Source organism: Salvelinus fontinalis, chromosome 24 (assembly GCF_029448725.1).
Source record: "Salvelinus fontinalis isolate EN_2023a chromosome 24, ASM2944872v1, whole genome shotgun sequence".
Taxonomy (NCBI): domain Eukaryota; kingdom Metazoa; phylum Chordata; class Actinopteri; order Salmoniformes; family Salmonidae; genus Salvelinus; species Salvelinus fontinalis.
This window is the reverse complement of record NC_074688.1, coordinates 3,079,034-3,094,309: the sequence shown is the minus strand read 5'-3', so window position 1 is coordinate 3,094,309 and position 15,276 is coordinate 3,079,034. Positions and strand designations below refer to the sequence as shown.

Genomic DNA, 15,276 nt, shown 5'->3' with positions numbered 1-15,276 from the left:
TGTAGTGTTCGATATAAAAAAAAAAAATACATTTAAAAAAAAAGTATTTAACTAGCCTTATTTACAATGACGGCCTACCCCGGCCAAACCCTAACCCAATTGTGCGCCGCCCTATGGGACGCCCAATCACGGCCGGTTGTGATACAGCCTGGAATCGAACCAAGGTCTGTAGAGACGCCTGTAGCACTGAGGTGCAGTGCCCTTAGACCGCTGCGCTACTCGGGAGCTTTGTTTACTGATTTAATATTTTTTTTCAAGAAAAGTATAAGGGAGTTGTACTCCAGTCTAGTAGGTGGCGGTAATGCCACATTTATTGTATGGCAACCGCCGTTAAACCTCATCAAATAAGAAGATTATGACATCTGTCGTTGAAGCGAAGATTGTTCTGTCTGTGGTTGCAGTTGTAGCTGTAATAGCGTTCAGCAGACAGGACTTGCATAAACCTTGGCGTTCACCGGGCAGAAGTTTCCACATATCCAGAAGAAAAGTTAGTTTGCTGTCAAAGGTAAAATGCAATTTGTTGGCTCACATTCACTAACGTTTTAGCTCATCTACACGGACGGCATCTGTCATTCAATTGCTAGCTATTTGTCATCATTATTGTATCTTCGGCATGTACTGTGCCGTAAAGCTATCTCTTGGTTATGACTCAGTTCTATTCAATGATGTATATAAATCATTGGTTACATTGCATTACACACAATAGCCATTGATTGGACAAAGGCAGCTTCTGTAGGGGGTGATTTTGTTAAGAGCCCCGACGCTCGGTCTGAACATTAACGCATCGCTTTCGGTATGGTTTTGGAAGCTTAAGGACCTTTTTCATATCGACGATAAATAATTTTTGAAAAAACAAAAGATTAAAATGACACTTTTTTTTTAATAGGGTCAGGGTTCCAACACCGCCATATTTCCTTGTTACAACTCTTGGTTACGGAAACAGACGGAAGACCTAGTGAACTAACGTTAACGTTACCTGTACTAATTAGTTAGCTATCTGCGTCTCAGAACACCTGTGTGTAAAACGGAAGACAGACGCCACCAACGTGTTGTCACTGAAAAAAAACTGTCGGCTGTAAATGTATTGAAACCGGTTTAAACATTCTACATTAACTGTTTGTTTTGCATGTATTACATTATTTTGATGTGATATGAAAGGAATTTGTTTCTAGAACTGTACCCCAATTGAGATTCGATTCACGTTTAAATGGAGTATTTGGGTGCTTTGGCTTCCAAACAGAACATGTAAGGTCCTTGGACTAAGCAGTAACAGGCAACTTTAGTCCAATATTGGGCTACTGTACAGCAGTTTGAACGTGTGCATTTAAAAAAATGTAATCCGACCTACTTATTAAAGCTGAATCATGGTGACTTATCAGTATTTGCTAGTATAGCTATGCTTGACCATGCATGTTACCTTTCCCAGTTGAGCTAAAGGAGAATCAGAGATGTGTGCTGCTCTCTACGTGCTGTCTACGGTGATGGGGTATGTGCTCACCTCTGCCTTGTTATTGAAATGCCCAACACTTCTGCATCGGCGGAAGAGAGAGCCATTCCTGAGCAGACACATATCCCATCGTGGAGGTGAGTATTGCTGGAATCTTGCTTCATCCATACATGACACATCCATGAAACTGTAACTACAAAAGGCAGTGTTGTTCCTCAAGACATCTTGCTAACTTGGCTCACACCAACTCCGTTTCAGGAACCTCTCATTTATGAATTCCTTTCTGTCATGTCTGTATTTGCAGGGGCAGGTGAAAACCTGGAGAACACCATGGCAGCTTTCAAGCAGTGAGTCAAGTCCATATCCTCCCATTGACTCGTGCTGCATCATGTCATGTTTAACATAGGCCAACACAGGAGGATTAGGCTAAATATCCAGACTAACAGCAAGCAATGCCATAAGCAGATAACACATGGAACTGAATTGATGGTAAACCTATGCTATCAATGGAGGAAGTAGGCAGATGGGACTGGATGTCCTTATGGGTGAAATATAATTCTGCTGAATGTACTATTCAGCTTGCCAAAATTACTCATATCATCAAGTTTTATTGCTAGTAGAGGATGATTGTGTGTAATAGTAGTCCAGTCTCAAAAGTATGAATCCTGTCACGTCGGTGTGCTGGAGTGCTTTATCATGTACTGTGTGTGGCTGTTGCAACTGACAGATCAGACCATATTTTGACACGCATGACACCAACAATGTTCAAATAGGAGCAGTAGTGGTTCATGGGTAAAATCATTGTGGAAGCCAAGCCAGAAAAAAATTAGCCATATTTCAACCTATATGTTGGTAATTGCGTTGTTTGCTCTATAACCTGTTAGTTCATATGCCTTGCCACCGTGATACACTGCATTCGGAAAATATTCAGACCCCTTGACCTTTTCCACATTTTGTTACGTTACAGCCTTATTCTATAATGGATGAAATCTTTTTTTTTTACCCTCAATCTACACACAATACCCCATAATGACAAAGCAAAAACGGGTTTAGACATTTTAGCAAATGTATAAAAAAAAACTGAAATCACATTTTCATAAGTATTCAGGCCCTTTACTCAGTACTTTGTTGACGCACCTTTGGCAGCGATTACAGCCTCAAGTCTTCTTGGGTATGATGCTACAAGCTTAGCACACCTGTATTTGGGTAGTTTCTCCCATTCTCTGCAGATCCTCAAGCTCTGTCAGGTTGGATGGGGAGTGTCGCTGCACAGCTATATTCAGGTCTCTCCTGAGATGTTCACGGTCGGGCTCTGGCTGGGCCACTCAAGGACATCCGGAGACTTGTCCCAAAGCCACTCCTGCATTGTCTTGGTTGTGTGTTTAGTCGTTGTCCTGTTGGAAGGTGAACCTTCGTCAAAGTCTGAGGCCCTGAGCTCTCTGGAGCTCAGCAAGGATCTCTCTGTACTTTGCACTGTTCATCTTTCCCTCGATCCTGACTAGTCTCCCAGACCCTGCCGCTGAAGAACATCCCAACAGCATGATGCTGCCACCACCATGCTTCACCGTATGGATGGTGCCAGGTTTCCTCCAGACGAGTTTCATCCGACCAGAGAATCTTGTTTCTCATGGTCTGAAAGTCCTTTAGGTGCTTTTTGGGGAACACCAAGGGGGCTGTCATGTGCCTTTTACTGAGGAGTGGCTTCTGTCTGGCCACTCTACCATAAAGGTCTGTTTGGTAGAGTGCTGCGGAGATGGTTGTTCTTCTGGAAGGTTCTCCTATCTCCACAGAGGATCTCTGGAGCTCTGTCAGACTGACCATCGGGTTCTTGGTCACCTCCCTGACCAAGGCCCTTCTCCCCCGATTGCTCAGTTTGCCTGGGCAGCCAGCTCTAGGAAGAGTCTTGTTGGTTCCAAACTTCTTACATTTTAAGAATGATGGAAGCCAGTGTTTTTGGGAACCTTCAATGCAGCAGACATTTTTTGGTACCCTTCCCCAGATCTGTGCCTCAACACAATCCTGTCTCGGAGCTCTACGGACAATTCCTTTGACCTCATGGCTTGGTTTTTACTCTGACATGCACTGTCAACTGGTGTGTGCCCTTCCAATCAATTGAATTTACGACAGGTGGTCTCCAATCAAGTAGAAACATCAAGGATGATCAAAGGAAACAGAATGCACCTGAACTCAATTTCGAGTCTCATAGCAGAGGGTTTGAATACTTGTCTAAATAAGTTAAGTTTTTATTTGTTATACATTTGTTATACATTTCCAAACGTTTCTAAAAACCTGTTTGCTTTGTCATTATTGGCTATTGATTGAAAATCAGTCAATCAGTATTCTTATTTTTGTTTTCCTAGGTTACCTGGCTAAAATGTTGCTCGCTTACCTAACTTCCTTCATGGGCAACGATGAGCAAGTTAGTTAACGTTAGCCTACTACGTCTAGCTACATATTGAACTTCCATCCTCTCAAGGGCCAGGCGCACAATGTATAAATGAATGGTTATATCAGAATCGCCATTTATAATCATTGGCCCGTATGTTGAATTAAGTAAAACCACAAGTCGAAATCCCTATCTCCATCCATGGCTAATTTGAGAAAGAGACGAGTTTAGCTAGCTAGCCACCGGAGGACAAAGACATGAGGTAACAATTCAAGTTTTCTATCAATGGTGTTTTGCTTTTGATGTGATTAGTGTGAATTAAAATCCAAACTGGCTTTCCTTGACACTTATTTTTGGCGCGTCAGGACCATTCACAATTTAGCTCAATGCTGATTTTTGTCTGTTAACTTTTTTTTTTTATCAAGGGAGGCCAAATGCTCGCTGGCTTCCCTTGTATTCAATGCTACGGGCGGCAACAATGTCGTGACCAGACAGCATCAGATAGATGGGCTACACATACAGAGATAGAGGGGCGACGTTTCGCTCGCTCTGATGCTTTGCCCGGTGAGATGCAATGAAGGAAAATTATGAAACACAGAGAGACGAAATATGCATTATTACTTATTTTGGTAAATGCACACCACTTTGAAGTGTGGGTAACCGAGTTGAATTGGTTAACCTCACTCTTCGGCTTGAAATGCCAACGACTTGCTAGCGTTGCGGTGGTGTAGTTGGCTATGGCATTGTCAAGAGGGTGGTTGAGTGTTTGCAAGACAGAGGACGCACGATAAATCCCAATAAGGGAGGAGGATGTACTGTTCAGCACGCAGCGTTGATGTCCATTACGTGTGTGTACCCTGTCTATATTTGTTGACGCTATCCTCAACTTCCTGCTGGTGGGGTATATGTGTGTGATTGTCTCCTTTACATGTGTCCAGTGCAGTGGACCTTGGCACTGACATGCTGGAGCTGGACTGTCACATGACCAAGGACGAGCAGGTGGTCGTGTCACACGATGCCAACCTGGAGAGGTCGACTGGCGTCAGTGCCCACATCTCTGACGTGGCCTACGCCGTGAGTATCGCAAGGTTGGCTTCTCAACAGCCATAAAAACTTAAGCCTACGTACTTTACCTAGGCCTCATTGAGGCAAGTGGTCCATAAGGCCTCCAAGGTCCCTCCATTTCTTCCTGTCTTGGGCTATTTTAGACGCTAGTTTCCATGTCTTGAACTCCGCTTTCATATAATTCTACTCCCAAGTCTTTTGATGCATTTATCTCCCTATTAGAATAGATCCTGTCAAAAGTTCTCAGATTTTTGACCAAAGAATACATCTCAAGGGATTAATGTTGTCACGCTACCAGTATCGCAATAATACAATACCAGATTTTCCTTGGCAAGAAAGAGTACACGAAGCAGACTAAACTCTATGGTCCTTTTTGATAACCTACTTTTGTAAAATATTGTGTGCTATAGCTTGCAAAATAAACACGTGACATAAGGCTGTTTTTTTCCAACATTAGGAGTGTATTCCTCAAATAATAAGTCTGCTTCATGTTTTGTTTCTTTTTCTTCCTTCCTGGTATTGTGACAACACAAAATGTGTGTAATATGTTTGTTCTCTACAGGATCTGCCTCCTTACCTGTGCAAGCTTGGTGTGACTTTCCAGAGAGGTGAGTATCACTGTTTGTATGTAGTACATGCTGCTTTGGCAGGTGTGGATGTGGTCTTAATTTTTCCCTGTGTGTGTCTACAGAATGCGTCTGTGAGGGAGGGGATGACAAACGCATTCCTCTCCTCAGGGATGTGTTTGAGGCCTTCCCTAAGACCCCTGTCAACATTGACATCAAGGTCAACAATGACACCCTTATCAAGAAGGTGTGGCCTGGGGTTAGACATTTCAGGAAAGAAGTGGGTGCTTTGAGTGTGTGATGGGGTAAGTGATCTCATCAAATGGTTGTTCTCATTGTGGGTTGTGAACTTGTTTGTTCTGCAGGTCTCTGAGCTGGTTGTGAAGTATGACAGAGAACACATCACTGTTTGGGGCAACTCTAGCAACCAGATTGTGCAGAAGTGTTACAAGGAGGTACCCAATGGCTAATTTCCTTGTATAATGATATAATCTGTTGTATGCTTGATAATATTTACCTTGATCAACACAAAATTGGAAATTCTATTTGCATGTTTTTATGATGGGTGTTTGGGAAGAACCTTTTTAACACATATGAGGACCGAGTTCTTTGTCATACTAGGAAAGCTGGATTGTGGACTTTTTTTAATTTTTATTACCACCTTGTACTTTCCTGTCTGTGTTGTAGAACCCTCGTATCCCAGTGCTGTTCAGCATGCGCAGGGTTCTAATGCTGGTGGGTCTCTTCTACACCGGCCTTCTGCCATTTGTGCCCCTCAAAGAGCAGTTCCTGGAGATCCCCATGCCCTCCATCGTCACTAAGTATGCAACACCCAGAGAGAGACACACACTTTTAACTTAGCTTAGGCCATCATTTTACATGTAACACATATCCTCCTTGGTTCTAGTGTTTGTATGACTCGTTTTACTTGATATTGAGGCATGTCTTACCTTGCTTCAAAGTAGCCTAGCCAAAATTAAACTATAGAAATGTGGAGGCAATTATTTTACAAATATTTATTTTTAATTTTACGAAGTAGGTTGACAGAGAACACATTCTCATTTACAGCAAAGACCTGGGGTTATAGTTAGAGGAGGGGGGATGAATGAGCCAATTGGATGTCTATGTTTTAAGTGCCTTGCTAAAGATCGACGTAAAGAAATCCACAGGGGCTGGTTCACTTGACCTCTTCTTACTACAGCTCTCTGCCACACTCATTTTTCAATCTTTTAACTTGACAATTGCTCCTGGTGTTATCCCTAAGGTTTGGAAAGCGGCACATGTCCTCCCGCTACATAAAGGCAGAGAGGTCCTTCTGACTTAGGTAATTACGGTCCAATCTCCAAGTTATCTTACCTAGCCAAAGTATTAGAATCTCTGACCCACTCCCAGCTAATAATAACTCTCTTCTAAATATGCACCAATTTTGTTTTGGATCTGGACATGACACTGTTTCAGTTACTATGGTAACTGAAGTGTGCAAAGCTGTCAAGGCAAAGGGTGGCTTTTTGAAGAATCTCAAATATAAAATATATTTTGATTTGTTTGACACTTTTGTTTTGGTTACTACATGATCCCATATGTGTTATTGCATAGTTTTGGTGTCTTCACTATTCTCCAATGTAGAAAATAGTAAAAATGTAGAAAAACTCTTGAAGGAGTAGGTGTTCTAAAACTTTTGACTGGTAGTGTATGTTCTGTAATTCATGGACATTTTTCTCAGATGGGCTACATATTCACTCATTGGATGGTTCTCTCATCAAGCGGGTTCCTGCCTATAAATATCTGAACATTTTGATTGATAAAGATCTAATGTTTAAAAAAAAAACTTACTGATGAGCTAGTTTAGAAGCTAAGATTCAACGTGGACTTCTTTTTTAGACAAACTCAGCAAAAAAAAAAAAAACTTTTTCAGGACCCTGTCTGTCAAAAATAATTCGTAAAAATCAACTTCACAGATTTTCAGGGGAAAGGGTTTAAACACTGTTTCCCATGCTTGTTCAATGAACCATAAACAATTAATGAACATGCACCTGTGGAATGGTCGTGAAGACACAAACAGCTTACAGACGGTAGGTAATTACGGTCACAGTTATGAAAACTTAGGACACTAAAGAGGCCTTTCTACTGACACTGATAAACATCAAAAGAAAGATGCACAGGGTCCCTGCTCATCTGTGTGAACGTGCCTTAGGCATGCTGCAAGGAGGTATGAGGACTGCAGATGTGGCCAGGGCAAAAAATTGCAATGTCCGTACTGTGAGACGCCTAAGAGCGCTACAGGGAGACAGGACGGACAATTGATCGTCCTCGCAGTGGCAGACCACGTGTAACACCTGCACAGGATCGGTACATCTGAACATCACACCTGCGGGACAGGTACAGGATGGCAACCACAACTGCTCGAGTTACACCAGGGATGCACAATTCCTCCATCAGTGCTCAGACTGTCCCACAGACTGAGAGAGGCTGGACTGAGGGCTTGTAAGGCAGGTCCTCACCAGACCTCACCGGCAACAACGTTGCCTATGGGCACAAACCCACCGTCGCTGGACCAGACAGGACTGGCAAAAAGTGCTCTTCACTGACGAGTTGCGGTTTTGTCTCACCAGGGGTGATGGTTGGATTTGTGTTTATCGTCGAAGGAATGAGCATTACACCAAGGCCTGTACTCTGGAGCGGGATTGATTTGGAAGTGGAGGGTCCGTCAATGTCTGGGGTGGTGTGTAACAGCATCATCGGACTGATCTTGTCATTGCAGGCAGTCTCAACGCTGTGCGTTACAGGGAAGACATCCTCCTCCCTCATGTGGTACCCTTCCTGCAGGCTCAGCCTGACATGACCCTCCAGCATGACAATGCCACCAGCCATACTGCTCATTCTGTGTGTTATTTCCTGCAAGACAGAAATGTCAGTGTTCTGCCATGGCCAGCAAAGAGCCTGGATCTCAGTCCAATTGATTACGTCTGCGAACTGTTGGATCGGAGGGTGAGGGCTAGAGCCATTCCCCCCCCCCAGAAATGTCCGGGGACTTGCACATACCTTGGTGGAAGAGTGGGGTAACATCTCACAGCAAGAACTGGCAAATCTGGTGCAGTCCATGAGGAGATGCACTGCAGTACTTAATGCAGCTGGTGGCCACACCAGATACTGACTTTTGATTTTGACCCCTGCCACCTTTGTTCAGGGACACATTATTCCATTTCTGTTAGTCACATGTCTGTGGAACTTGTTCAGTTATGTCTCAGTTGTTGAATCTTATGTTCATACAAATATTTACACATGTTAAGTTTGATGAAAATAAATGTAGTTGAGTGAGAGGTTTCTTTTTTTGCTGAGATTAGAGCTTGCCTTACTATGGTGACACCATTTACCAGAATGCAGCAGCCACTACTTTTAAACCTTTGGATGCCTTCTACCATATTGCCCTTTGCTTTATTACAGGTGAGTTTTAATACTCATCACTGCATCAGAAGGTCGGCTGGACCTCACTAAAGTCCTGTCAATCAGTCACTTTGTTACCCCCCTTGTTTGCAAAGCTCTGCTTCACATGCTTCCAGCATACCTCACTTCACTGTTGAAATATACTGAGCAGAAATATAAATGCAACATGCAACAATTTCAAAGATTTGACAGTTACAGTTCAGTTAATTTAAATGTGGCCCTAATCTATGGATTTCACATGACTGGGAAAACAGATATGCGTCTGTCACAGATGCCTTAAAAAAAGGTAGGGGCGTGGATCAGAAAACCAGTCATTATCTAGTGTGACCACCATTTGCCTCATGCAGCTCGACACAGCTCCTTCGCATAGAGTAGATCAGGCTGATTGTAGCCTGTGGAAAGTTGTCCCTTTCCTCTTCAGTGGCTGTGCATAGTTGCTGGATATTGGCGGGAACTGGAACATGCTGTTGAGCCAGAGCATCCCAAACATGCTCAATAGGTGACATGTCTGAGTATGCAGGCCATGGAAGAACTGGGACATTTTCAGCTTCCAGGAATTCTGTACAGATCCTTGCGACATCGGGCCGTGCATTATCGTACTGAAACATGAGGTGATGGCGGGTTTGACTGGCACAACAATGGGCCTTTGGATCTTGTTACTGTATCTCTGTGCATTCAATTTGCCAGCGAATTAAATTGTGTTCGTTGTCCGTAGCTTTTGCCTGCCTTACTATAACCCCACGGCCGCCATGGGGCACTCTGTTCAAAACGTTGACATCGCACACACAACGCCAAACGAGGTCTGTGGTTGTACGTACTGCCAAATTCTCTAAAACAACGTTGGAGGCGAATTTAAATTCTCTGGAAACAGCTCTGGTGGGCATTCCTACAGTCAGCATGCCAATTGCACACTCCCCTTCAACGTGAGACATCTGTGGCATTGTGTTGTGACAACTGCACATTTTAGAGTGACCTTTTATTGCCCCCAGCACAAGGTGTACCTGTGTAATGACCATGCTTCTTGAAATGCCACACCTGTCCCGTGGATGGATTATCTTGGCAAAGGAGAAATGCTCACTACCAGGGAGGTAAACACATTTTTTTCACTAAATTTGAGAGAAATAAGCTTTTTGTGCATATGGAAAATATCTGGAATCTTTTGTTTTAAGCTCATAAAACATGTGACCAACGGGCCTTACTGCTTAAATATAGCCTTTTGGCTGTGAGACGATATGCTTGCTATTGTTGTATGTTTCAAGTAAGCTCTTAATGAAACATTTGTTCCGCGTATGCATGCGTAGTATTTAAGGCTGTCACGTAATTTTACTGTTTGGAACTAACTTAACCAGTTAACAGACAGTCGGCTAAAAATATACATTTGCATGCCTAGCATAAACCATTTTTAAAAAACACCTGTTTATAAAAATATTTATTTTTTCTCTTTCGAATTATAAGAACATGTAAACCTTTTTTTAAATCGGAGTTCTGCTGTGTATTTTATCTCCACATGTGCTATCACCAGCAGCAGGAGCCTCCCTCTTAGGCTTGAGTGAAGTGAGTTCGAAAAGTGTTGACAAATACCAACTTTATATGTCCGAACTCGGAATCAAATAGGCTTCCACCAAAAATGATATGGTCACTGTTTTAGAACGTTTATTTTTACTTTCTGCATTTTTCCCATCAGGCAACTTGATTATCAGATGTCTGTGTAAACAGGATTATTAGGGAAATTGTTGTTCTTGCAAGGCATGCAAATGTTTTAACCACTACTATATTAAGCTGTCATTTTAAAATCATAAACGTAATCAATGATTCTAACCAGTAGATATTTAGTCGGGTATCTTATTGTAAGATGTGGCGCCCTACCTCCCCTCACAATACCCTCATGTTGTCAGAGACTCCATGAGGGTATTGTGAGGGGAGGTAGACTGTTTTATCTGCTACCGCACAGCAAGCGGTACCGGAGTGCTAAGTCTAGGACCAAAAAGCTCCTTAACAGCTATTACCACCAAGCCGTAAAACTGCTGAACAATTACTCAAATGGCCACTGGACTATTTACATTGACCACCCCCCCCCCCCCCCCCCCCCTTCCATTTGTTTTGTACACTGCTGCTACTTGCTGTTTATTATCTATGCATTGTCACTTCACCCCTATCTACATGTACAAATTTACCTCGACTAACCTGCACATTGACTCGCTATCGGTATGTATGTATGTAGCCTCGTTATTGTTATTTTTTTAAACAAAATTTGTTAAAGTATTTAACTCTTTCTTGAACTGCACTGTTGGTTAGGAGCTTTTAAGTAAGCATTTCATGGTAAAGTCTACACTTGTTGTATTCGGTGCATGTGACAAAGTTTGATTTGTTCTCTCTAGCCACTGGCTCTCCTCCCTCTCAAACTCTTATCTGGATCACAGGTTGCCGTTTGAAAGGTGATCTCTGGGCACAGTTAAATGATTCAAATAACATGCCTGTTTGTTCTCTGGATTGTAAATACTTTCCAATTTGGAAGTAGGCCAAACAGCAGGGATCAATAATAAATGCCTTTCCATTTTTAAAGCAGCTGAATTTGGACGTAAGAGGTTGAGGCCACTGTGGTTTGCAATAAGCTAGCCATTTTTATTTTTCCTTTTTGTTCACCGGAGGGGCCTTTTCAAATGGATATTGTGAGATTCTGTACATTTTTCTTCTTACCCAGAGTCAGATGAACTCATGGATAGTGCTGGTGTACCTGTAGACTGTCATTGTGCTAACGCCAGTTAGCATTGGCTCGCAAAACCTCCTCTATCCCTTTTTAAAAGAGGATTGATCTGTTTAAGAAGTGTGCTTTTGATTCCTTTATTTTCACTTATGTATTGCCTGTGTTTGATTCCACAGACATCTTATGAGGGATCCTGATAAGATGACCAAGAGTCAGCATGTCATCACCTGGCTGGCAGATACGTAAGTGTAATAGTCTGAGATTACTGTACCCTCCACTTGGAACAACTGCTCCATTGCACCCTTCAGAAGGAGCTCACATAGCATTACGTTTAGACTTCCGATCAGTGGTTGTCTGTAGCTGTGGTCCAGAACAGGTGATATGTATCATAAATGACGAGGTTCATTAATCAGGGTCTAAACTTTCTCATGCAGCCTGCTGATGAGAAGAGCTCTGTTCAATCACCTAACAGCAAGGGGAATACAAGTAAGGCCATTCTGACAACTGCTATTGATTTTGCTTTTTATCACAGTCACGTTGTATAATATGCTCTGCTCGTGCTCTTATTTTTTTAAATTCCAGGTTTATGTCTGGGTGCTGAACGACGAGAAGGACTTTAAGAGAGCCTTTGACCTGGGAGCCACAGGGGTCATGACCGACTACCCCACAAAGTTGAGGGACTTCATGGAGAAGAATGGCACTGCTAAATCACTAAATAAACTAGACTGAATGATCTGCCAAAGTTGCCACTTCCCCACCACTAAAGCCAACTGATTTGTCAAACCATCTCCAGACTCCATGTAGATACAGTACTGTTTGAACACTACCACAGGCAGCTAAGATTATTTGGCCCTTTGTCCTGCACGTCAACTGGGCAATACGCCTTGTTAGTGAATCTACTTTTACAGTAAGGTTTTGTTATGTTGTTTGATTTAATTTAACATGGTCAGTTCAGATGTTAATCGTAGTTGAGGGATATTTGATCCAAGAAGTGGTTCAATATTCAAGTATGTCGTTGTATTTTGCTGTTTGACAGATAATGCACACATCTGTCTTATTCAAGACTTATTTCAGTGCCAGTCTGTTTGTGCTATAATGCCATCTCCATTGCTCATAGTTGAGCCTAACATGGCATGACAATGAGTGAAAAGGAGTTGGCATGATAGCAAAAATACTGGCATTACAATTAGTCTTGAATTCATGTAATAGTAAAGTGATAATTATTTTCACCTGCAGAATCAATAGAATTGTAAGTGTTTTAGTTTTTGCAATTTTAGATTTAAACTTTTTTTAGTTATTTAAATATTGATTGTAAAATTGTATTGAAATATGAAATGCATTTGAAGTTTGGTCGTGCTGTAAAGACAACTCTCCAGAAAGGTGCATAGACTTGTATAAAACACGGGAAAGGGATAGATGTGTACAGTTACTGGAGTTAGAACAGGTGACCTATTGAAAGGGCAACAGTCATATCAGGGAAAGATGTTTAATCAGAAGGAAGCCATGGAAAATGTATGACAATTCAAAGTGTTAGAATGAATGATTAAAGTGATTTTCTGGATGTTTTGAATAATTTCAGCTAGTTGTTTTTGAGCTCACCCGGCAACCTCAATGGACTATACTGTACTGACCTGAACCCGCCTCCCACTTTAAGCTTGCAACCTCATTGGGCGTTATTCCACCTGCCAATTAACATTGTCCATCAGGTCTGGTTGTTGCAGGAAAGTTTACATAGATGGGAAGGAGAAGCGGGGATCAGCAACAAGTCAATTTGATTGGAACACATGATTGCTAGAGAACAAAGACAAAAGGCTGGTCATTGTTTTTTTGTTTTGTGTTCGATCATAAATTTCGATTTCGAAAGTTAACGCAGTTGCGTTTGGTTGGCGGATCTGCACAGCTGTACCAAATATTTTTTATAACTAAATCAAGATAGACCACAGCCTGTCGTTTCCAATGGGAACAAATGAGTCATAGTGGGCAGAAGAAGGTGGGCAGAGCCAGCGAGATCCTATTGACGCTTTCTAGCCTGCGTTTGCATATTTCTGTTAGGGAACGCCTACTCTGAAGTGCGCTTGTGCAATAACTAAATTCACATCTGCACTCCTGCTAAACACGGTTCATAACGGATTCTAGTTTTGACAACAGAAAACTGTTTAATTGATGAGAATTTGCAGACTCACTATTTGATAGTGAGTTGAAACGCAAAGCTGATGCTTCACATTTATACAGTGAAATATCTCTCATTGTTCTATCTTTGACTGTGCTGACACTGAGGTAGGCATGGCAGGTAGCTCAGATGGGAGTAAGTCTGAGATGGATGAAGGTAGTAGGATTAGTGGTGTCTACTTACACGACTACGGAAAGAAAATAGGAAAAGGTACAGAAGAGGGGATGGAGGGTGGATTTACTACAGATGGGGACATAAATGGAAGGGGGAATCTAGAAGTGCAAACGGGCAGAAAAGAAAACCTATGGTTTGAATTGAAGAGGGCAGTCAATAAGCACAGATGAAGGATATCAAGGATCTGGAAGGATTCTGTATGGAGGAATGGGCTAAGATCCCTCCCAATGTGTTCTACACCGCAAAACATTTTAGAAGAAGGCTCAGCGCTGTTGTCCTTTCAAAGTGAGGTATTGAAAGGTACTGAAAACATGGGTGTAATTCAATTTGGCCCCTATCTCTTTCTATGAGCAATTGTATTAGTATAAAATAATTTCCCAATTTTTGGAGCATACAATAAAGCCCAGTCATTTCTGCCCATCTTTATCAAGGGTTCAATAATTTGGGACCCCGGTGTATAATATAATGTAGGGTCATTCCCTGTAGTATTATTGTAGTAGAGCTTGTCAGCCTTGCTACCAGTCTTCAAAGTTGCTTAGACAAGAATGAGCTCAGAGGAACAGTATTTTAGAGAAAGTTTGCTAACATCAACCAACAAGTTCGCCACTAGACAGCATTAGAAATTAATGTAATACAGCTATCAAAATTCAGTTAATAGCCCCGGACCATTATTCCTCCTCCACCAAACGTTACAGTTGGCACAATGCATTGGAGCATGTAGCGTTCTCCTGGCATCCGCCAAACCCATATTTGTCCGTCAGACTGCCAAAGACTGGAACGAATTGCAAAAATCATTGAAGCTGGAGACTCATATCTCCCTCTCTAACTTTAAGCACCAGCTGTCAGAGCAGCTCACAGATCACTGCACCTGTACATAGCCCATCTGCAAATAGCCCGTCCAACTACCTCATCCCCATACTGTTATTTATTTTTTTGCTCCTTTGCACCTCAGTATCTCTACTTGCACATTCATCTTCTGCACATCTATCACTCCAATTCACTCATGCTAAATTGTAATTATTTCGCCACTATGGCCTATTTATTGCCTTATCCCTTATCATACCTCACTTGCACACACTGTATATAGACTTTTCTATTGTGTTATTGACTGTATGTTTGTTTATTCCATGTGTAACTCTGTGTTGTTGTTTGTGTCGCATTGCTTTGCTTTATCTTGGCCAGGTCGCAGTTGTAAATGAGAACTTGTTCTCAACTGGCCTACCTGGTAAAATAAAAGTGAAATAAAAAATGGTGAAACTTGATACATTACTCCAGAGAGTGCGTTTCCACTGTTCCAGAGACCAATGGCGGTGAGCTTTA

At 42.1% G+C, this 15,276-nt stretch overlaps 1 protein-coding gene across 2 annotated transcripts; it reads left to right on the top strand.

The window, feature by feature from the left end:
* The first annotated feature begins 315 nt into the window (after nucleotides 1-315).
* gdpd1 (glycerophosphodiester phosphodiesterase domain containing 1) lies at nucleotides 316-13,185 on the top strand. 2 transcript variants are annotated; one of them, XM_055879393.1, is made up of 12 exons: nucleotides 316-505; nucleotides 1,427-1,584; nucleotides 1,752-1,794; nucleotides 4,772-4,907; nucleotides 5,461-5,506; nucleotides 5,590-5,711; nucleotides 5,830-5,919; nucleotides 6,152-6,285; nucleotides 9,898-9,996; nucleotides 11,789-11,854; nucleotides 12,047-12,098; nucleotides 12,195-13,185. In XM_055879393.1, the coding sequence occupies exons 2-12, from the start codon at nucleotides 1,449-1,451 to the stop codon at nucleotides 12,339-12,341; spliced, it is 1,071 nt and encodes a 356-aa protein (XP_055735368.1). In that variant the 5' UTR covers nucleotides 316-505; nucleotides 1,427-1,448; the 3' UTR covers nucleotides 12,342-13,185. The 2 variants fall into 2 exon arrangements, with proteins under 2 accessions (XP_055735368.1, XP_055735369.1); XM_055879394.1 differs by lacking the exon at nucleotides 9,898-9,996 and having other exon boundaries at nucleotides 324-505.
* The last annotated feature ends 2,091 nt before the right edge of the window (nucleotides 13,186-15,276 follow it).